At 36.5% G+C, this 25,128-nt stretch overlaps 1 protein-coding gene and 1 long non-coding RNA gene across 4 annotated transcripts in view; one reads left to right on the forward strand and one right to left on the reverse strand.

The window, feature by feature from the left end:
* The window catches only part of LOC126884472 (uncharacterized), a 175,648-nt gene that overhangs the window by 12,909 nt on the left and 137,611 nt on the right, over positions 1–25,128 (reverse strand). For all 3 annotated transcript variants that reach the window (XM_050650409.1, XM_050650408.1, XM_050650407.1), the window contains exons 9-11: positions 17,887–18,037; positions 17,730–17,827; positions 9,519–9,662 (exon numbers count right to left, since the gene is read on the reverse strand). In XM_050650409.1, coding sequence (XP_050506366.1) covers positions 9,519–9,662; positions 17,730–17,827; positions 17,887–18,037 — 393 coding nt within the window. The remainder of the gene's footprint in view (positions 1–9,518; positions 9,663–17,729; positions 17,828–17,886; positions 18,038–25,128) is intronic.
* LOC126884480 (uncharacterized) lies at positions 9,701–12,261 on the forward strand. Its single transcript, XR_007698057.1, has 5 exons — positions 9,701–10,049; positions 10,108–10,277; positions 10,334–10,396; positions 10,818–10,956; positions 11,834–12,261. It is a non-coding gene; the product is annotated as an uncharacterized LOC126884480 (long non-coding RNA).

The following is a 25,128-nucleotide window of genomic DNA, read 5'->3' on the forward strand; positions in this document are numbered from 1 at the left end:
AATGGTATATCGGGGCAGGGCCCACTTGTGAGCCCTTCAGACACTTAGACCTCCTACGGCGGGTCCATTGTATCATCCCTACCTTGCTGATCAGATCAGGTCCATAAGAACCTGGTCTTCGGCGTTTATAGGGCCCAGGCTGCACCGAGCTCCCATGCTAGTCCCCCAGAAACCTTATGGCCTCACAGAAAGCCACAAGTCTCTTGAAAGACAACTCCCTCACCTGGCTCGGCTGCTCGCAAAGATCTCGGCCTGAAAGACTGATGCATGAGAGCCGAGAGCCTGGCTAGGCTCAAATCCGACTCCACCTCCATACACTCCAGCACCTGCCCGCTCGTCTGTTCTGGACCCATCTGTGAACCAGGTGAGCCCACTCCGACAGATTAGTGTAGGTTCTCGTTCTACCCATTCATCCCGGTCAGGAAATTGGACCAAGAAGGAGAATGAGAACTCAAATTGAGGGGACATGCTGTGCTGTACCATAGAAAGCACAGGACAACATTCGATAGCCTGTCTCCAAATGTCACAATGGCTCATCCGCCCATTCGTTCCCAACCAATATCCAGAGCAGTTGAGACGATAGGCTGCCATCATGGCTTCGTGCTCAACAATGGGATGTAAAGGAGGTAAATCCAGCAGAACCTCAAGAGCTGCTGTGGGAGTGGTCCTCATGGCCCCTGTGATGCCCACGCATGCCAACCGCTGTAGATGAGCCAACTGGTCCTTGACTGAAGACAGTCTAGCCCGGGGCCACCACATGATTGCCGCATACGTCAGTATAGGTTTTATCATGGATTGGTATATCCAATATAGAATTTTCGGCTGCAGAACCCATTTGGCTCCGAAAGCTCTTCTGCACGCCCAATAAGCTGCAGCGGCCTTCTTCAACTTAGCGTCCAGGTGTTCCTTCCATGTCAGTTTAGAATCCAGGATCACTCCTAGGTACTTCACTGACCTGGAAATCGATAATGTTTTGCCATAGAAGCTAAGATTTCTAGTAGATCTGATAACCCTTCTCCGAGTAAACGGAACCACAGCAGTCTTCTCAGGATTAACCTTGAGTGACTGCCCCCGACACCATTCTTCAACGAGCCCGAGAGCCACCTGAGCGACCTCGTGCACTGTTCCCGGAAAGAGTCCCTCAATCAGTAAAACTACGTCATCGGCGTAGGCTTGTGCATACATACCTTGTTCGGAGAGTCGCTGAAGAAGGCCGTCAACTACCATGCACCACAGCAGGGGGGATACGACTCCTCCCTGAGGGCAACCACGAGATGCCGACACCCGAACGCAACAACCGTTCCGGTACGCAGCTATCTGCCTCTGAGAAAGCAGGGCCCGGATCCACCTGACCAAGTTTTGGCCAACCCCATGCTTTTCTGCAGCATACACATAGAGTCAAAAGTAGCGCAGCTAAATGCGCCCTCAATATCCATAAAGATACCCAAGCTGTATTGCTTCCGATCTAGCACCCGCTCCCCCTGCAGACAAGGTGATGCAGGGCCGTCTCACAAGTCTTCCCAGCCTGGTAGGCATATTGACGTGTATGCAAGGCAGCCCCCTCTGAGAGCCGTACCAATAAGTCCCCCACAGCATCACTAAACTCCAGGGACTCGTCCACTGTAAATACTGACGCCTCTTGCCCTTCACGGATAATCATGCGTCGGAGTCTGCAACCCTCAACAGCTCGAGCATACGAGTCTCCAGCAGTCCCGACACCGTTTACGGTGCGTGACTTCTTAAGCTGCTGCTTTCGGTATTCAGGTATTGTTCCTGTAGATCTAGGCCGCTTCTTAAATGTTTTGTCCCCTCCTTTCTGCAGGGTCGCCACTGAGTCACCATGTGCACCCTGAACCCCCGACGAAGAGCTTAAAGGTGCCCCACTGGAACCCGACGGCAGCTCCCCACTATCAGGTGGGGAAGTTTCCTCTGAACATGAGACTAAGGCGCGGGGCCCTGACTTAGACACGTTACCATGAGCGACCCGAGCCCGCTTTTTTGCAGCTCGAGATCTGTTTCTCTTTTTGACTGGGATGTCATTGTCCTGATTTCCTCCCTCTGAGCCACCGCGGCCGCCGGAAGGAGCACTCTCCAAGGAGAGGCCCTCTACCAGAGGGTACTTATGGAGGATTGCGTCGTTACAGCTTCCAGAGAAGCTGGAATAGAACTCACCGAAGAGGAGGTGTCGGAGGCCTCCATGGGGGAGCTCTCCAATCGTACAGTGGTAGCAGAGGCCCCCACGAGGGAGCTCTCCGATGATAGTGAAGAGGAGACTGCCGTGAGGGAGCCTATTTCAGGTTCAGAGGTAGTGGGGCCCTGGGGGAGTCACTCACCTGAGAGGAAGTGTTTTGTTTTAATTTTTGGTTCCTTGTCATTTTAGGTCCCACGAGTAGCTAGGGATATAGCAGGTCCACCCGGCCAGAGCCCCGCATGACCGGGTAATGCTATTTACAAGGGGGTTTCGCCTGGTGCCCCCAGGGGACGCTACGGCTGCTACTACTCCAGCGACCTTCCATCCACAGCACGTTACCTTCACTTGGAATTGGACGGTCCACGGCGGGGTTTTGGTAGGAAGAGATTTTACACTCTTTCTCCCTTCCTGAAGCCCCACTAGCCAGAGATTGTCTCCAGCCGTTCTCCTTTACGCCAAATGGAGACGCGCCTGCCTGCCATACTCAAGCGGGCTCGAGGAACTAATAAGCTAATAAAATCTTTTTGAATTTTTTATTCCACAGAATCCAGTGACTGTAGGAAAGGGGTGTCTGTAAAAATTTGTCACTGTTGGCTTATTTTTCAATATTTTTCCTTGAAATTATTTTTGAATATTCTTTGAATTGTACATAATACATATGCTTATTTAATTTAAAAATAAGTTGTACCATAGTTTCAAAAAAATCACAAAAATATGCTTTAAATGAAGAACAGTGTATATTTTAAACGAAATGGGTGAGTCACAAAGTTTCACAAAAAGCGAATATTTCGCGAAATGAACATCAGATCGAAAAACTGAAAAATGCGTGTTCAATATTTTTCAAAAATCTATCGAATGATACCAAACACGACCCACACGGAGGAGGGTGGGGGTAACTTTAAAATTTTAAACAGGAATCTCGCGATATTTCGCGAAATGAACATGACTGAAAAATACGTGTTCAATATTTTTCAAAAATTTATTCATCATCATCATCATCAGTAGCTCGACAACCCTTTTTGGGTCCTGGCTTGTTCTAGGATTTTCCGCCATTCTGTTCTGTTCCTTGCTTTCTTCTTCCAGTGGGTAATCTCAAGTCTTTTCAGAATTTGTTCCACTTGTTCCATGTATCTAAGTTTGGGTATTCCCTTTTACCTTCTCCTTAGTGGTGTTTGCCTCATTATATGTTTTGGTGTTTCGGTCTCCAACATCCGTTCAACATGGCCCATCTAGCATAGACGTCCGATCTTTATGGATGTTATGACGTCGGGATCGTTGTATGCTGCGTATAGTTCAAAATTATATGTTCTGCGCCATACGTCATTTTCTTTAATTCCTTTATAAATGTGTCTAAGGATTTTTCGTTCAAACGTACCTAATAAGCTCTCATCGCTTTTCGACAGTGCCCATGTCTCTGATCCATATATAAGGACCGGTTTTATCAGGGTTTTGTATATTTTGCTTATGGGGTTTCTCGTGATGTTGTTAGATCTTAGAAGTTTAATTAGTCCATTGTTTAATTAGTCCATATGTTTTATTAGCAATATGTATTCTTATCTTAACTTCTTCGCTGACATTGTTATCTGCGGTAATTAGTGAACCTAGATATGTAAAAAATTTTACGCTTTCGATGTTATAGTCTCCTATTGTCAGATTCTGTAGGTTTCTTTGGCCTGTCGATTTGCTGGCCTTCATGTATTTGGTTTTTATTTCATTAATATTTAGGTCACTGTTTTGTGCCGCTCTTTCTATCGCATTAAATGCTTCTATCATTTCTCTTTTGCTTCTAGCTATGATATCAACATCATCTGCAAATGCTAATATTTGTACACTTTTTGTTATTATTGTTCCCGTGGTGTTGACTTTTGACTCTCTAATGATTTTCTCTAATGTGATGAATAGAATACAGGATACGGCATCTCCCTGTCGTAGGCCCGTTCTAACATGGATTGTATCTGTGCGTTTTGAATTCGAATTTTGCTTTGTATTTTAAGTGTTTCTTTTACTATATCAATGAGTTGAATTGGAATATTAAACTCTTTCAGGGCGTGGATCAGAAATTCTCGATGGATACTATCATAGGCACTCTCAAAATCAATGAAAAGATGATGTGTGTCTATATTAAATTCACTAGTATTTTCCAAGGTTTGTCTCAAGACGAAGATCAGGTGCGGGAGCACGCCAAATAGAATTCTATTTTGCTGACGTCACAAAATAGAATTTCATAATGGGAGAATCGACGATTGCTAGGCAACGTGACGTCACTAAAATAGAATTCTATTTGGCGTGCTCCCGCACCTGATCTATTGTGGACTTCTGCCTGCAGAAACCACATTGATATCCCCCAACTATTTGTTCCGCATATGGTCTCAATCGCTCATACACAATATTTGACAGTATTTTATATGCCACAGTCAGTAGCGTTATTGCCCGGTAGTTTTTACATTGAAGCTGATCTCCCTTTTTATGTAGTGGAATAATTACTCCGGTATTCCAGTCGTGTGGCAGTTGTTTATTATTCCATATGTTCACTATAAGTTCGTGTATCGCATTCAATAGGGAGTCTCCGCCTTCTTTTATTAATTATGCGCTATGTTGTCTAATCCAGGCGACTTGTTGTTTTTCAGTCTGGTTACTGCTTCTTGCATTTCAGCTACTGAAGGGGGGGGGTTGTTTCTCTGGTATCCGTTTGATCCAGTATAATTTCATCTTGTAGTGGATCTCCGTCTTGTTCAAACTTTTCTTTGAAAAATTCAGTCCATCTTTGTAGTATTTCACCTTGTTGAGTTACTATATCTCCTTCTTTGTCTCCGCACATCATTGTTCTTGGTTTAAATTCTTTTCTGCTTTTGTTAAGTTTTTGGTAGAATTTTCTGGTTTCTGTTGGTTTATTTAATTCTTCAATTTCTTGGAGTTCTTTTTCTATGTGTTCTCTTTTCTTTCTGCGGTGTATTTTCTTCTCTTCCCTCCTTAGCATTCTATATTCCTCCTCTGCCTGTCTTGTTCTATGTGGTTGTTGTAGTCGTTGATATGCATTATTTTTTCTCTCTGTTATGTTACGGCACTCGAACCACTTCCCTTCAGTTGATTTTACCTTTTTTTGTAGACCCAAGGTCTCTTTGGCAGCGTCTTGTATGATGTTTTTATACGCTTCCCATTCTCTGTTTATATCCTCATGCTTTTGGCCTTTTTGCTGTTGTCTGCTAAGTTTTTTATTTCACATTTTTCAATTTTGGATCCCTTTTCTTTTTTAATGTTTGAGATTCTGGCTCTTATTCTACTTTCCACTAGATAGTGATCTGAGTCTGCATTTGCCCCTCGTCTGCTGAATACGTTTATTACGTCCGAGTGATGTCTAGAGTCAATAATAACATGATCGATCATCTCGACTGTAACCCCATCTGGAGATCTCCAAAAATTTATTGAATGACACCAAACACGACACCCCACGGTGGTGAGGGGGGTTTAAAATCTTAAATAGGTACCCCCATTTATTTTTTACAGATCTGGATTCCTTACGTAAAAATAAGTAAATTTTATTCGAGACATTTTTTCGAATTATGGATAGGTGGCGCTATAATAGGAAAAACCGATTTTTGGAAATGGAAAATAAAATGCAAAATTGGAAAATCCCCACTAAAATGGAAAACTTAACTTGTTTTGGTTTTAGGACCTAATATTTAGAACCCAATAGGTTCCCATGTAAGATCTTACAAACATTAAGAAATCTATTTAATCAGTGTCTACATAAAGGAGAAATACCCGACGAATGGAACGAAAGTCTTACAATCCTGCTATTTAAGAAAGGCGACAGAAAGGACATAAAAAATTACAGACTTATCTCACTGCTGGTTCAAACGTATAAACTATTCATGAGGATTATCAACAACAGGCTAACACAAATTGGACTCGTATCAACCAGTAGAGCAGGCAGGATTCCGAAAGTGATATAGCACCAATGACCATCTTCTAACAATTAGGACTAATAGAGAAAGCTAAGGAATACCATATAGATCTGCACTTAGCGTTCGTTGACTACGAAAAAGCATTTGACAGCGTGGAAATGTGGGCAATAGAAAAAGCTATAAGCAACTGTAGAATAGATTCCAAATACAGAATGCTAATACATAATATATATAATAAAGAAACAAAGACAGTACAATTGGATGAAACCACAAAACCCATACCAATTAACAGAGGAGCGCGACAGGAGATGTTATTTCTCCTAAACTATTTACATTAGAATAATAAATGATGGTTTTGCTTGTTTTCGATTCAGAGGGTTGCACACCCGCTAGACACGCTGTTTCTACCATTTCAGGTGTCTTCAGTAGCTTTTGTTAGCGTGCACACCTCTTAGAGGTTTTCGATTGTGAATCTTAGAGGTGTGCACGCTAACAAAAGCTACTGAAGACGCCTGAAATGGTAGAAACAGCCTGTCTAGCGGGTGTGCAACCCTCTGAATCGAAAACAAGCAAAACCATAATTTATTATTTTATTTCCTTTACTCGGTTTGAGTACTGAAAGTTCCTCTGCTGTCCTTTTCCTAGACGAATGAAGGCGGAATGTGATCGTTTCCCTTTCGTTTTCTATATTCGTCGTCTGTTGTCTTATTAATTGAAAAAGTCGCAGATTAAGGATGTACCAGTAAGAACTTTCAACGCGAAAAGTCTCAGGTTTAAAATACTATTTACCATTTTAATTTTTAATAAATTGGTGGATTCTGCATCTGAGACTCTTCAATTTGTTATTTACATTAGCACTGGAAGATGTTTTCAAAACAATGGAATGGACAAACATGGGAATAAACATAAATGGAAAGAAACTAAACCACCTAAGATATGCAGACGATGTAGTAGTAATAGCATCAAGTTTTGAAGAACTACGAACCATGCTAACCGAACTAGCAAATGAATCCGAACAAATAGGTCTAAAAATTAATTTTGCCAAAACAAAAACAATGACAAACACACAAGATAATAGAAACGTAATACTAAACGACACCACAATAGAAGCGGTTAATGATTATATATATTTGGGACAGATGATAAAAATAAATAAGGAAAACCAAACAGCGGAGGAAAAAAGAAGGGTCTGATTAGCCTGGACAGGATTTGGGAAATTAAAATGGGTCCTAAAGAAAAAAAAACCCACAATACTTAAAAACAAGAGTGTTTGACCAGTGCATACTCCCAATTCTCACATACGCATGCCAAACATGGACCTTGACTAAGGCAAACATGGATAAAATAATGAAGACACAAAGAGCCATGGAGAGAGCAATGTTAGGAGTAAAATTGACAGACAAAAAGCAAAACAACTGGGTAAGAAATAAAACAAAATCAAAGACGCAGGACAACATATAGCCATGCTAAAATGGAACTTCGCAGGTCATAACGCTAGACAAACGGACAATAGGTGGAATACCACGATACAACAATGGAGACCATGGACAGGAAAGAGAGCAAGAGGACGACCCCAGATGAGATGGGAAGACGACATTAAAAAGATAGGAGGAACTCACTGGAAACAGAAAGCACTAAACAGAAGCGAATGGAGGAAACTGGGGGAAGCCTATGTTCAAATTGGACGAATTAAAGGGCAAAAGAAGGTTCCCATGACGCATTTGTAACTGCAAATTGAGCATCCAAGCCTCCCCTATTACTATAGTTATTAGGCATATCAATTGTATAATTATTGTCGATTGCCTTTCTAAAATGGTTTTAATTTAACCTGTCTAACTAACATTTGATTACAAATTCCCAAGAAGGTTCCCATGACGCATTTGTAACTGCAAATTGAGCATCCAAGCCTCCCCTATTACTGTAGTTATTAGGCATATCAATTGTATAATTATTGTCGATTGCCTTTCTAAAATGGTTTTAATTTAACCTGTCTAACTAACATTTGATTACAAATTATTTTGGATAAAAGTGGCATCGCTGTGCTAAAAACTCTCATAAGGATTGCATTGCCCTATGTTCCGAGTACTGAAAAATCAAGGTGGGACGGACTATAGTAACAATGATAACAATATAAAATAATTATATATAATTTTGTCCATGAGTGTAGATAGATAGCGATTTGAACATCGGAAGAGGTTGAACTATTGACACCCCTGTAGCCTGTTTTGGTCAATTACTCTTAAGAGCGTAGGCACAAAATTTCGGTTTGCTTTTTAAATGCTGTCAGTTTTTTCGAATCCTGAAAAAACTAATAGATATCATTGAAAAATTTAAACACAGAATGAAAGATTACATTATTACCGGGGGCCGAAAGTCCCTTAGAATAAACAAAAGTTTCTTTTGAATGAGCTATTTGAAATTATAAATCACTTTCTTCTCATCTCTTTCACCCGGTTAACTTATTCAAATAAACATTATAGAAGATTTCAGGGACTTTCGGCCCTCGGTAATAATGTAATCCTTCATTCTGCGTTTAAATTTTTCAAAAATACTTCTGTATTAGTTTTCTCAGGAATCGAACAAAAAATGCATTTAAAAAGTATTGGCCCGAAATTTTGCGCCTACGCTGTTAAAATATTGGTAATTGCTCGATTATTTATCTTCCCTAAACGAATAAGCCTTATAATGATACATTAGTTTCAGGGTATGCCAAGCCCCAGGCCGGGGCTTGGCATACCCTGAAAAAAGGGCATACCCTGAAAAAAGGGCATACCCTTTCTTCATGAAGTTTCTTCTGCGGTTATGGCATGGCATATACTATAAAAGTCAAATTAAAACATAGTAACCATCCGACAGTTGATCGTTGGCTGAGCGTGCTTTGAACAAGGATGTGCTTTTTTATACCATTCGTCTTTACTGGTGACACCGATTGATCCCTATCTCTATTGGAGATTTCGGTTAGTCTTGGGAGAGATAAAAATTCCGTACCGTTATGGATCTCATTTTATTTAAGTGGATCTTTACGAACACAAAAACGAGTTATGTAGGATATATTTACAGAGGAGAAAGATACAACTTGTTACGACTTTTACATAATGGAAGGGAAAGTGGAAGGAAGAAGAGGTCCGGGAAGAAAAAATGCTCCTGGCTGAAGAACGTAAGAGACTGGACAGGCATGGACAAATTCGATACTAAGAACCGCTCAAGAGAGTAATTTGCTGTAGTTATAGCACTTATAGCCAATCTTCAGCAATGGAGAAGGCACCTTAAGAAAAAGGATCTCTACGACTGAAATTGAATGTCACCGTACCTAATACCCCGTTGATACGTGTACGTTTTGTTTTTGCTTATGTTTTTCGGACAAATAAAATAAACAAGGCAAATATTACGAACTTAAATATAAATTTTAAATAAATACAAACCTCCTTTTTCTCTAAATCTTCTCTCTATATCCTTAAATTGCGAATAAACTGTTATATATTTTGCTGTCAGTTCGTAACAGTTGAATGTCATCAGATTTAATACTTTTAAAATAATTTTGCTTTCGAAGAAGTGAACACGTTCACCTAAAAAAATTAAAAATATATACGAAGTTTATTACTGTAACAGCCGGTTTCCGAAACGTTATTCAAATCTTCGATCATCTAATCGAGCTGTTAGATTTGATCAACTGTTAACCAGTGACGAGTTTCTCAAACGTCGATCATCTTAAAATTATATGATCGTAGAAAATCGATTATCTGACATACGATTTGGTATCGATACTGTCACAATCGGCTGTCATCCTTCAAAATTTCATTTTATAACCAAAAAATTTCAATCCATAGTAAATAACTACATAATTTATATAATTAAAAAATATATTAAAAATGAGCAATACCAACGGAAATCCTCCACGCAAAAATTATACTGAGAGAGAGAGAGAAATGTTTGCTGTTGGAAATAATTGGAAAGTAAGTACGAAATTTTCTAACTTACAGAACAAATTTCTAATTGTATTTTTGTTTTCAGATACAAGCATATTAAATTGAAAACAAATAATGTACCAATGCTATGTCCACCAACCAAAACAATGAAACCTGGGAAAAAATAGCGCTGAATTTCCCAGAACTCCCAAGCAGCTGAACACTGCATATATAAACTTAAAAAGGGTCACTAGCCAAAAAGTAGCAGAGGAAAATGTAAGTGTATAAAACTTTCGGTTGATTTAGAGCTATATGGATTAATTACATTGCAGATTCAAAAATATAATGAGCAGAAGGTTTTGGACCAGTTGAAGAGAGACCAAACTGCGGACAAAGTAGGTAACTTAAATTTAAAGCTCTTAACACCAGGTCAGTCGAATTACACTATTTCTGAGTGGAATATTTTTATAAAAATATAATCCAATGAAACTAATTTTATGATGGGAACTAACCTAGTGTTGAGACAATAGAAGTTTAGTATTTGAGGGTGTTAACGCCAAAGAGGTGTAAGTCATATTTGTGAAATGATGGAAGTCTTGCTTTATAACTTTGATAAATAGACATTTTTTCATCAGGAAAAGTGGTGTAAGTATTTACAGTAAAAACTTACACACCACTTTTTCTCTGAAGAGGTCTGTGTATATAATATCAAGATTATAAAATAGGGCTTACATCATTTCAAGAATATGACTTACACCACTTTGATTTTAACCCTTTCATTTCTTAATCAGTAATGAACTAATGAATTGTTTTCAGAAAGACATACTTGCAACAGGTGGTGGCACATTTAGGCCTCGTCTCACAGATGTAGGGGCACAAATGTTGAGTTTGATTGGCAATCAAATCCAACCTTTACCCAACAGTTGTGACAGTGCATCTGGTTTCTTCACATCTGGTGAGTCCTTATTTTATTAATTTATTTAAATAAAGGTAACTAATTTTAAATTTATTTATATATATATAAAGCTTGATCAATATTTCCAATATTATCTGAACAATAACCTGTATATGGTCTTGATCTGTACAAAACTTCTGAATTAGAACATTTTTTTGTTCAGCACGTTATCCACAAATGTAGTACAGTGACCATTAGTTTAACTATTTAAAACTATTATCTGATAATGCTAGGTTTACGTATTCTATGGATGTAGCAATAGAAAGAAGCCACCTTCTGTTAAAAAGGATGATTAGAAGAGGGAGGTATGGTATAGTCGGTCTAGTCGGTTTTCTAAAGATTAACTTAAGTTTATCCATTGTTTCCAAAGTATGTACATCCGGATGTAAGTTTTTGAGTAAATCTAGAATGTTTTTGGCATCTGAAAGATTTCCATCTAAATTGGATATTGTATCCTACAGTTCTAAGTCAATTTAAGATTTTTTGAAAGGTATTATTGTTTAAAGTTTGATTGTCAAAGATATTATTTCTATGTTGATCAATAATAAATCTGAGAACAAGGGTGATAAGCGGTTCCCCATAGCCAGACCTTGTGCCTATCTATAGACATCATTAAACAAAAAAAAGATCTTTTGTAAACCAAATTTAAGCAAACTCAAAATATGAGAATTAATATCAATAAATATTATTAATACGAATTAATTATTATAATTATTTATTCCAATTCTAAATTAAGGTAGATTATTAACTTAGCTATTAAGATAGCTAAAGTATATAAATAAAAGTAACTACCTACCTAATTCGAGAAAGATTTTTTTTATAAAGAAAAAACTATCTGGTACATCTAAAACAATTGAAATTTTTTTTATTTTTATAGTTGCACAAGACAGTCAAGTGGAAGTAGATTACCTACAATTGGAAGACACATAGCAGACGTCCAATGTACCCTCTACTTCCACTGTGCTGCTCAGTACACCCACGACAACTGCTGTCCTGCCCAAGAAGACAGCCAAGATGTCTCAGGCTCGTTCAAAAAATAAAAAAGTAAAAGATGTAGGGAGCGAAACCCTTAATGTATCTTTTACAAAAAAAATTGAAACAGCAAGACTAGAAAAAAGAAGTAAGATAGTATTTTTCAACAAGAAAAAAAGAAATTTTAGAAGTAGAGCTTCAAATAAAAAAATTCGATCTCAATAAATTATTCTGTAATAGTGGTTAGGTATGTACCTAATAAAGTAATTTTAAATAAAAATTGTAATTTCTTTAAATAATAAAATTAATAAAAAATGTGTTTTTCAAAGTTTATTTACCCACCTGTTAGAATGAGTTATTACCTACTAGCTTCATCCTCTGCTTCTTTGTCTTAATGCATTCCACAATTCTTCATTTGTTATGGTGTTGGGCCAATACATCTTCAGAATATTTTGTGGGAATCTATTTACAAAAACTCTTCCTTGCATTTCCTTCTGATATTGTTCATGTCTCACTCCCATATCGTAGTATCCCTCACATATAGTAGTATTGATTTGATGATACTATTAAATGTGTTTTGGCTAATTTATGTTGAGATATGATATGAGAGGATTTCAAAGGCCTGTTGTCTGTTGTTCTTTTTCCTATTCTATGTTTAATGTTTGCCTGGACTCCAACTTTTGCACTATTATACTATCAAGATAGCAGAATTCTTTAACCTGTTTTATTTCTTCTTGATTGATGTATAGTTTACCATGCTCACTTATTCCTATTCTCATCTCTACTATCTTATTAGTGATGATTTTAAGACCAACCTCATCTGCCTTTCCCTCCAGCTTCCTTATCACGTTCTTCATGTCATCTATTGTATGTGATATCAAGCAGATATCATATTGCATATCCCAATGTTGGATTTAATTGGAAACCAAATCTAATCTTTATACAACAGTTGCAGATGGTGCATCTGCTTACTTGCCATGTAGTGAGTCCTTATTTTATTTAATTATTTAACAAAAGGTAAGTAGTAATTCTAAATTAAATATTTAAAATTAAACATTATTTTTTTATTTTCACACTAACACAATATGTTGAAGTAGAGCTGAACTAATGCTCCTCTGTAGCACCATCTACATGTGTGTGCAGCCCAACATACAGTGAGCATGTAAAGGTTGGAATAAATTAATTTTCTCGAGAATGGACGATTTTGGAAAAAAATCCCGAAAGAGGTTAATTTTTATTTTTAAATTACGACTTTTTGGCATTATTATCATACTAGTGACGTCACCCATCTGGGCGTGATTACGTCATCAATGATTTTTTTAAATTAGAATATTGGTCGTGTGGTGGCTCATTTGAAAGGTAATTGAATTTTCTAATCAGTAATATAAACATTAACATAATTACTTATACAGGCTGCCCAAAAAAAATTTTTTTGATTAAATTTATTGACATAAAAAGAAGAATATGTCATTTATTTAATTCAAAATACACTTTACTGCTCTTAGAAAACAGAAAGAAATGTTTATTTGAAAAATATTCTTTGCTTTTCGCTTAAATTAAATGTTCAAAGTGTCAAGAGGCAGGTGGGTGGCTGCTTTAATATTGAATTTAAGCAAAAAACAATATTTATTTGTCAAATAAACATTTTTTCCTGTATTCTGATAGCAGTAAAATGTATTTTGAATTAAATAAATTACAGACATTCTTCTTTTTATGTTAATAAATTTAATTAAAATTTTTTTTGGACAGCCTCTATAAATAATTATGTTATTGTTTATATTACTGAATAGAGAATTAACTTACCTTTCAGATGAGCTATCACAAGGCCCCTATTCTCGTTTAAAAAAGTCATGGATAACGTCATGACGCCCAGATGGGTGACGTCACTAGTATGACATATAGGCCAAAAAGTCGTAACTTAAAAATAAAAATTGACCTGTTTCGGGATTTATTTCCAAAATTGCCCATTCATGAAAAAATGAATTTATTCCAACCTTTACGTGCTCACTGTATAATTACACTATATATTTAATTTTAAAAATTAAATTATAATTAAATAACTAATAATTTTATTTATTTATTTATTAAGCGCAACAGGCCTTGTAGGCCTAGGGCTAAAATGTTTACATTTCTGATTACATAAATAATATAGTAAATAACTTAATATAACTTACATAACTTATAAATTTTATTTAAATACACTTCAGTCTTTTTACACACTCCTTCACCACCTCTCTCCATCTCCTTCTGTCCAATGCTAGTTCTTTCCATCTCTCAATGTTACTTTTCTTCAAGTCTTCATATACACTGTCCTTCCATCTTTTCCTTGGCCTGCCTTTCCTCCTCTTTTGTATTGGTATTCGTGAAAGTACCATTTTTGGCATTCGTTTACTTCCCATTCTCTCTATGTGCCCCAAGTATCGTATTCTCTGTGCTTTGATCGTCGTCGTAATCGTTGGCTCTTGATATAGTTCTTCCAATTCTTTATTGGTTCTTCTCACTAATAATTTTAAGTAAACACTAAAATACCCTTTATTTAATAACTATTTAACCTATATAATAACTAAAAAACTCTATTTAATAACTCTAAACAACTATTTATAAACATTAACAGCCCTTTAATCAACCAATAACCTCAAATTAGGTGACAGTTCCTTTTGGTCGCCGTGTGACATGCGAAATTGGTTAATCAGCGTTTCGGAAACTCAAAACACTTATGATCGGCTGTTAACTAACGATTAATCGTTTGTTAAATCATATGATCGACTGTTATTGAACTCCCGTTTAACTGGTGTTATTGAAACTCAAAATGCATTTGATCAACGATTAACCATCGATTACATAATTTTTGAGATGATCGTCCTTTCGGAAACCGGCTGTTAGCCTAACATCCGAATCTAGGCCTACCTTCACACATCGGCTTTCCGGATGAAACATTTTTTTTAATTAAATTTCATACATAGACAAATATTACTTGCATGGATTGCCTATCAAAATCTTGTCATAGCTATCCGTACGGGGGGGGGGGGGGGCGTAGGGTTTGAAATCAATATTTCAGACACATTTTTTTTTAAGTAGGTAGTTTTATTTTATTTTTAAATTAAATAATCAGTACAATTCATAGATTATTCAAAAAAAAAAAGAATGTGTGTGTACTTGGTACGCACGTAAGAAGTTATTCTTCTATTATATAATTTCAACGAAGTAAATATACTTAACAGGTTATTTGTATTTCATTTAAATATTAAACTAACTTTCTTATCTACCACTTCCAAAAATTTTTTATTAAAACAACCAAAAATTAAAAAAAAATATGAATCGTCCACCGCTCTACCAACTACGCCGCGGAGCTTCTTTTAACTGACACGTAAGTTTTGGATATAATTAACAACACGGTGACAAATAGACATATAAAAATGTTATACCTACATAATATTTTATTATCTTACTATAGAGAAAGACAAATCCAAAAATTATAATAAATAATACATTTACTAAAAACACTAATATATTCTTTTAATGACTTATTTGCGCTGATACATAATATACATACAAACATACCTATCTTGAAAGATTAGCAACTAAACGCCATACTGTCTGTGTGCGCATGCGCGCAGATTTATGAAATTTTACTCTCAATCGCGCCAAAAGAAGAATAACTTCAAAAATCAAGTATAAATCAGAATTCATCATTGGATTATGGTAAACAAAAAATTCAAAAAGATTTTATTAGCTTATGAGTTTCTCGAGGTAACGCTGTCGAGTTTTTTAGTTTTATCGACTTTTGACTATTTTATATCACTCAGAAGTCAAAACAACGATTTTTTTTTTGCAAAAAGGGTGAAAATCATATTTATTATAGTCTAGGCGCCAAATAGAGGTCACCGTGTCCTTTTCAATTCTGATGTACAAATTCAACGGTTTCTTATGGATGTTTGGCTGCTGATTACGAATTTTGAGGGTGGATTTCGATCCGAGTGGTCGAAAAATTGTTATAAACAATTTAATTGTTTATGAGGCTCTGGCTCATAAATTAAGAGATACAAAAAAATGTTTCACATAAAATTTGTTCCTTAATAAAAAACGAAGAAAAAATCGTTTACTAAACTCAAATCCAATAATTAGAACACAAGATATTGGAATATTAGTGCACAATGCAAATTGGGAATTGCAAAATAAGTATTTTTCGAATCTTTATCGATCGTAACTCGACTTTTACGCATGAAAATGAGTCTTAGAAGGGCTCATTTTAAAGCTTAATTAATAGGTTTCCAAACAAAGTTTGTTAAATTACTTTCCCTTCATTTGTTTTAAAGTTATACCCGTTTGAAGTTATAATTTTCTTTAAAAAATTGGACATTAATTTGTTTGTAAGGGTTTCAAGCAAATTTGAGCCATAAACATTTATACTTTAATTAACAATAATGATAGAAGAACTCAAAAGGAACAATTTGAGCTTATGAAAATGTTCGTAACTTTATTTTTGGCCAAGATATCGATATTTTAATGGCGCGCTATGAGAAGCAAGATCGGCTCATGCTCACAGTGTAAAGGTTCACGTGCTAACTTCTCCATGTAAATTATAATTTATATGTATATATACGTTATCTTCATTTTTCATTTTTAAAGATCCTAATAAAATTTTATATAATTCGTATATTAAATCATCATACTGTACCTCGTATAACCTTTCATTCTATTTACTTTGTCTTCTATTTTTTGTACTAAATGAGAAAAAAAAACATTAAAAACTAATACTTCAGAAATATAACTAAAAAGTCAGCTGATATTATTTATTAAGAACAGACAAGGCCTCCTGAGCAAAATAATATAATACGAGTTTGTCCATCAGAATTAAAAAGGACACGGTGAACCCTCTGGCGCGTAGACTATTATTGTATATCCAAAAATAAGCATAAAACAAATATATCTCGACAGCGATACCTCAAGGAATGTCGTAAAGAAAATATATACAAACTTCCAGGTGGGTCGATCCAGTAGTTTTTGAATTACAATGTTTACAGCCTTTGAAAAATCAGTTTTGAGGAAAACGCGTATAAAGTATTGTGAACTTTTATTTTCAATTTCTTTTTTGTCTGTCAAATCGTAAAGTAATGCACACTGGAATATGTTTTTAAATCGCGGAGTAATTTACAAAAAATGAGAACAGCCGTTGCTGTTAAAGCCGTTGTTCACTACGTTCACGCGCGCTGGCGCGAACCTGCTGCAAAGCGAGTCGAAGGTAGGGATATTCAACACTATCTCCCTACCTCCCTTCTTATTTTTTGTTTTATGGTTATTTTTTGTTTAACAATAATAAATATATGTTGATGTTCACCCTTTTTTGCAAAAAATTCGTTGTTTTGACTTTTGAGTGATATTAAAAAGCCAAAAGTCGATAAAACTAAAAAACTCCACAGCGTTACCTCGAGAAACTCATAAGCTAATAAAATCTTTTTGAATTTTTTGTTTACCTTGATCCAATGATGAGTTCTGATGTCCACCGCAAAATGCATTGTTTTCTGAGGTGTCTTTAAAAATTCGCCACAGTTGGCTTATTTTTCACTATTTATCCTTGATTTTTTTTAATAATCTACGAATTGTACTGAATATGCTTATTTAATTTAAAAATAAAATAAAACTACCATACTTTAAAAAAAATGTGTTTGAAATATACAATAGAATGTCTGCAAGTTTTATTATATTATAATAGGTAGATATTACATAATTTAAAAAGAAATTACTTCAAGAATTTTAATAACTACAAGAATTTTCAAAAGTTTTTGAAAACACCAACTCACCTTTTCCACCTATATTACTATTTTCATCTAAACACCTTTCAACCGTTCGATGAATGATTTCAATTACTAATTTATATAACTGAGGCAAACAATCACATCTGAAAATAATGATTAATTTATAATATCGTACAAAAATACTATGCACTATAAAGCTTACTCTTTTATATCTTGGTGATGTATAAAATATGATGATTTGTAAGTGTTGTATATAAAAGATAATATGTTGAAACAAATCTCTAAAGGCACATTTCTCTTTTTACTTAGACATCGGTCAAATATCAGGACAAATATATAAAAACGACAAGCATCTGAAAATTAAAAAAAACATATTAGCACATAGATATATTTCAAGCAAAGTTAATAAGCAAAGAAATTACTATGAGGGCTTTCAAACTGAAGTGAACCAATATATGCACAGGTAGCAAAGCAACCATGGAGATCCCTAGGCCCTAAGGTTAACTTTAGGCTAGTGTGGGAATACCAAGAGGAACTCCATAGACTGGAAAACACGACAATAAAAGAGCTAATTAACTTGTTAGAAATAGAGTTAGAAGAAGAATGTCACATAATACAGGTATATGCACCGGTAGAAGGAACAGAGCATGAGAAAACAGAACTATTCTATGATAAGATACAGAAACTTATTGATGAGATACAAGAGGAAAGCAAAAACATCATTTTACTAGGAGACTGGAATGCACGAATAGGAAATGATGAAAATATGGCATTAGGCTGCTTGGGAAGATATGGAGAAGAGACGATAAATAGGAATGGTAGAAGAATGATAAGTTTCTGCCAAATAAATGACTTGTTAATTGGTAATGCTGTCTGGTATCAACTGAGAAACGAAAAATATACATACGTAGCAGAAGAAAGAAATGCGAGAAGCATAATTGACTACATGGTATATCCTCGAGACGCAGAACTAACGATACAAAGTATAAAAACAGAGAACGAAGCCGAACTCGGTACCCAACACAGACTAGTGACAGCAGAGATAAACATGAAACTAATGGAAATAATAGAGAGTCCTCAATATACAAGAATAGCAATACATAAGATGAAAAATATGGAAATGAGGAAGTTATACCAAAGAGAGACAGATAAAATACTGGAACCGCATGAAAACAATGAGGAAATATGGAATATGGAAGAGAGATGAAAAAAATTGAGAGACACGTTATGGAACACTGCAAAACAAGTATGTGGAATAAGAAAGAATGGGAAGAATAATAAAAGAACTGGATGGTGGAATAAGGAAATAAAGCAAGCTGTAAAAAAGAAGAAAGAAATGTGGAAGCGATACATAAACACACATGAAGAGCAAGACAGAGACCAATACAGAAGACAGAGAAATACAGTGAAAGAACTAGTAAAAGATGCGAAGAAGAGCTGGAAGGAATTCGGTGAAGAATTGAACGAAGGTTTTGGGAATAACAATAAACAGTTTTGGAATAAAATAAGAAGCATGAAAGGAACAAAAAGGAAACAAATAAGAGGAATTAGAAATGAGCGAAATGAATTGAAAACAAACATACAAGACCTACTAACCACATGGAATAAGCACTATAAAGAAAAATTCAAGGCAAGCAACCAACAAAATGAGCAGAGAGGACAGCAGGCAAGAGAAGAGGATAGAGACAACCGAGTAGACGAAATTCATATCAAAGATATTGAAGAAGGATTGGCAAGAATAAAGATTGGAAAAGCGGGAGGTGCCGATGACATAGATCCGGAGATGACGAAGTACGTGGGAGAACGAGGCAAGCTTTGGCTACTGGAAATAATGAGGGAAGCATGGAGAACAGAAAAGATACCGGAAGACTGGGAAGAAAATTTATTGATACCAATACACAAAAAAGCAAGCAAGCAAGCATAGTGATTTAACCCAGCCTGAGAGACTTGTTCACCCCTAAAGAATGACATTCGGGTGATACAATACACAAAAAAGGAGATGAAGCGGAATGTGATAACTATTGGGCTATTATGCTTATCATCAGTGGCATATAAAGTCTACACCGGGATAATAGAAAGGAAGCTCATGAAAGAACTGGAAGGAAAACTAGAAGAAGAACAAGCGGCTTTTAGGAAGGAAAGAGGAACAACAGATAATATGTACATACTGAGAAATATAATTGAAAGGAAAAACGAAATAGGAGAAGACATATATTACGTTTATAGATATTAAAGCTGCTTTTGATTCTATAAATAGAGAAGTAATATGGTCGGTAACGGAAGATCTGCAAATCCCGCAAAAGATAGTAAGCGTGGTAAAAAGTACATATAGAAACGTACGTGCTAAAGTACAAATAAACGGAAACATATCGCCAATAATAAAGCTAAGGAGAGGAATAAAACAAGGGGACAGTCTCAGCCCAGTTTTGTTTATATTAGTAATGGATAGAGTAATGAAGAGCGCTAAAAGAAGGTCAAGGCAATTACATTCAACAATAGGGTACAGGAATTTAGTACCAGTGAGAATGGAGGGATTACTATATGCAGATGACTTAGTAATAATAGCAGACAATAAAGAGAAAATGCAAAAATTAATCGATATCTGGGTGGAGGAAATAGAAAACTTGAAAATGGAGGTACATGTAAAGAAAACGAAGACCATGATAGTAACCCAAAAGAAAAGGGAAGAAATAAATCAAACGATATTTAGGTGCAAAAACGAAATAATAGAAACAGTCTCGACGTTTGAATACCTTGGAGTAATAATATCAGAGGATGGAAAGATAGATCAAGAAATCTCATACAGAGCGAAAAAAGCAAATAAGATCTACTATGCACTAAATAAAACAATATTTGGAAAGGAAGAAATAGATAAAGAAATAAAACTGAAGGTATACAACGCAATCTCTGTACCAACTTTAATATATGCAAGTGGGACATGGGTAAACAATGCAAAAATAGACAGTACAATAAACGCAGCGGAGATGAAGTAGCTAAGAGTAATAGCAAGAAAAACGAAATCGGACAGAATAAGAAATGAAGATATTAGACAAAGACTGAAACAGGAATCGATAATAACCAAGATACAAAAGAGAAAGTTAAAATGGTATGGACACATTAACAGAATGGCCAGGGAAGACTACCAAAGCAGGTGATGGAATCAAAAAGATATGGTAAAAGAAGGAAAGGGAGGCCAAGGAAGAGATGGATCGATCAGATTATAGAAATTGGACAGAAAAAGGAAAAACACATCAACAAATGAAAGAGTTAGTAAAGGACCGCAAGAAATGGAAGATATGGATAGAGGATGAATAAAACCTCCGACGCCGCTGAGGGGCATAAGGAGTTTCGAGAAAGAAGAAGAAGAACTGTCAGAAAAGCATCAGCTACAAAATACTACAGAGCCGGCTGTGAGAGTGCCAAAAAGTAATTTTCGGTCCGCGACGGGATTCGAAGACAACATTACTATCACTAGGAAAACATACCCGTTCAAAAATACAGTATGGTGCAAATGAAAGGAATAAATTCGATATTTCGTAAACCGACGACTTTAGAGAAAAATCCTGAAACAGGTCAATTTTTATTTTTAAATTATGATATATTGGCGTATATATCATACTAGTGACGTCATCCGTCTAGGCATGATGACGTAATCGATGATTTTTTAAATGAGAATAGGGGTCATGTGCTAGCTCATTTGAAAGGATATTCAATTCTCTATTAAGTAATATAAACATTTACATAATTATTTATACAGGGTGTCCAAATAATTTGAATTAAATTAACTGACAAAAAAAAAAGAAAAATGTATGTAATTTATTTAATTCAAAATACATTTTACCGCTGCCACAAATCACAAAAAATAATTTTTATTTCACAAATAAACATTGCATTTCGCTTAAATTCAAAGTTCAAGTCAGCTCCTGCCGGCGACCTGCCTCTTGAAAGTTTGAACATTTAATGTATGCGAAAAGCAATGTTTATTTGTGAAATAAACATTTTTTCTGATTTCTGGCAACAGTTAAATGTATTTTGAATTAAATAAATTAAATACATTCTTCTTTTTTTGTCAATTAATTTAATTCAAAATTGTTTTTGGACACTCTGTATAAATAATTATGTACATGTTTATATTACTGAATAGAGAATTGAATAACCTTTCCAATGAGCTAGCACATGACCCCTATTCCCATTAAAAAATCATCAATTACACCATCACGCCCAGATGGATATACGCGAAAATATCATAATTTAAAAATAAAAATCGACTTGTTTGGAAATTTCTCTTGTGTGTGTGTGTGTGTGTGTGTGTGTGTGTGTGTGTGTGTGTGTGTGTGTGTGTGTGTGTGTGTGTGTGTGTGTGTGTGTGTGTGTGTGTGTGTGTGTGTGTGTGTGTGTGTGTGTGTGTGTGTGTGTGTGTGTGTGTGTGTGTGTGTGTGTGTGTGTGTGTGTGTGTGTGTGTGTGTGTGTGTGTGTGTGTGTGTGTGTGTGTGTGTGTGTGTGTGTGTGTGTGTGTGTGTGTGTGTGTGTGTGTGTGTGTGTGTGTGTGTGTGTGTGTGTGTGTGTGTGTGTGTGTGTGTGTGTGTGTGTGTGTGTGTGTGTGTGTGTGTGTGTGTGTGTGTGTGTGTGTGTGTGTGTGTGTGTGTGTGTGTGTGTGTGTGTGTGTGTGTGTGTGTGTGTGTGTGTGTGTGTGTGTGTGTGTGTGTGTGTGTGTGTGTGTGTGTGTGTGTGTGTGTGTGTGTGTGTGTGTGTGTGTGTGTGTGTGTGTGTGTGTGTGTGTGTGTGTGTGTGTGTGTGTGTGTGTGTGTGTGTGTGTGTGTGTGTGTGTGTGTGTGTGTGTGTGTGTGTGTGTGTGTGTGTGTGTGTGTGTGTGTGTGTGTGTGTGTGTGTGTGTGTGTGTGTGTGTGTGTGTGTGTGTGTGTGTGTGTGTGTGTGTGTGTGTGTGTGTGTGTGTGTGTGTGTGTGTGTGTGTGTGTGTGTGTGTGTGTGTGTGTGTGTGTGTGTGTGTGTGTGTGTGTGTGTGTGTGTGTGTGTGTGTGTGTGTGTGTGTGTGTGTGTGTGTGTGTGTGTGTGTGTGTGTGTGTGTGTGTGTGTGTGTGTGTGTGTGTGTGTGTGTGTGTGTGTGTGTGTGTGTGTGTGTGTGTGTGTGTGTGTGTGTGTGTGTGTGTGTGTGTGTGTGTGTGTGTGTGTGTGTGTGTGTGTGTGTGTGTGTGTGTGTGTGTGTGTGTGTGTGTGTGTGTGTGTGTGTGTGTGTGTGTGTGTGTGTGTGTGTGTGTGTGTGTGTGTGTGTGTGTGTGTGTGTGTGTGTGTGTGTGTGTGTGTGTGTGTGTGTGTGTGTGTGTGTGTGTGTGTGTGTGTGTGTGTGTGTGTGTGTGTGTGTGTGTGTGTGTGTGTGTGTGTGTGTGTGTGTGTGTGTGTGTGTGTGTGTGTGTGTGTGTGTGTGTGTGTGTGTGTGTGTGTGTGTGTGTGTGTGTGTGTGTGTGTGTGTGTGTGTGTGTGTGTGTGTGTGTGTGTGTGTGTGTGTGTGTGTGTGTGTGTGTGTGTGTGTGTGTGTGTGTGTGTGTGTGTGTGTGTGTGTGTGTGTGTGTGTGTGTGTGTGTGTGTGTGTGTGTGTGTGTGTGTGTGTGTGTGTGTGTGTGTGTGTGTGTGTGTGTGTGTGTGTGTGTGTGTGTGTGTGTGTGTGTGTGTGTGTGTGTGTGTGTGTGTGTGTGTGTGTGTGTGTGTGTGTGTGTGTGTGTGTGTGTGTGTGTGTGTGTGTGTGTGTGTGTGTGTGTGTGTGTGTGTGTGTGTGTGTGTGTGTGTGTGTGTGTGTGTGTGTGTGTGTGTGTGTGTGTGTGTGTGTGTGTGTGTGTGTGTGTGTGTGTGTGTGTGTGTGTGTGTGTGTGTGTGTGTGTGTGTGTGTGTGTGTGTGTGTGTGTGTGTGTGTGTGTGTGTGTGTGTGTGTGTGTGTGTGTGTGTGTGTGTGTGTGTGTGTGTGTGTGTGTGTGTGTGTGTGTGTGTGTGTGTGTGTGTGTGTGTGTGTTTGTATTACATTTATTATGGCATCATGTGTGTGCATTTTGCTACGTTATGGCATCTGCGAGCTTTGTGGCATCATACACGCGATGCCATAAAATTTTAAGTCGATTTTTAGCATCTACGGCATTATATTGTCACAGATGGCGTCATTTTAATATTTTGTAATATTTTGGTGTGTATGACGCCATAAGATGATATCGTTGTACATTCACACACATGTATTTGTTATGGCATCATTCTCGCTGCGTACATAGTGCTGCCCCCTACGATTAAAATAATATGTGCATGAAATAATTTACACTCCTTTGGAACATGATGCCATTAGGTACGAGCTATCAGAAGCTAGTGGTGTGTACCTAATTTGCGGAATTATATCGATTTATACTTTGTTAGTTTTTTGTTGTTGTTGTTGTGGCCATTATAAAGATAATGTAGTGTGTGTGATGTTATCATGACAATGTACGTAAACTTCAAAAATATCACAGGTCAACCAGGGGCAACTGAAGCTCTAATATATTATATTCTCGAATGTTTTGGTTGTTGGTGCACTGAATGTGAATCTGGGGTCAAAATTGTTGTGTCACGTCGTTTTCGAGATATCCTAACCTTTATTGTATTATTTTTAATATCTCATTTTTGATAACTTTGAAATAAATGAAATATAAAATGAAAATACTGAAAGCCAAGGGTAAACTAATGAACTACACGCAACATAGAGTATTTAATTTTAGAATGTGACCTAACAGTAAAAAATATAGAAATACCTAAGTACAAAGAAACCTTAGGAAGATAGCAACAAATGAAAGACTAATGGAAAAAGGCCAAAAATTGGCTATGGTTTCATAGTTATTGAAGGCATTAAATGGAAATGGAACCAAAAAACAAGCAGAATAGAAAAAGTAACAAACAATGCAGAACCAGCTAATTCATAAAACTAGCTGAAGAAAACCGTGACCAGACATCTCGTAACGCGACAATTCGTAACCGGACAAGTGGTAACGGACAACTCGTAACGGCGACAGTTCGTAACAGCGACACTTCATAACGGCGACAGTTCGTAACTATACAAGTTCGTAACGGACAATTCGTAAACGTCCAAATTGAATTATTCTGTTTATGTTTGTTAACGTGAAAACTAACTGTTATTACAGTTATAATTGAATGTTTATCAATTTAATGAATCAGTACCGGGATGAACATGTTTAATACATTTTATATTTCGTGTTTCAGAATAATATATTAAAAGTCCTTAATAACAAACAAATATTTAAATACATACAAACTTTTAACAATATTTTTAAAAGTTTATCCCTCTCATTGTTCTTTAAATTTACATATACCTAGACAAAGGACTAATGAAGTAATTAATGAAAGCTTTAAGCCGGCAACCGTCTTTAGACATTCCCAACTTTTTAAGTAAACATTT

Source organism: Diabrotica virgifera, chromosome 5, assembly GCF_917563875.1.
Source record: "Diabrotica virgifera virgifera chromosome 5, PGI_DIABVI_V3a".
NCBI lineage: Eukaryota > Metazoa > Arthropoda > Insecta > Coleoptera > Chrysomelidae > Diabrotica > Diabrotica virgifera.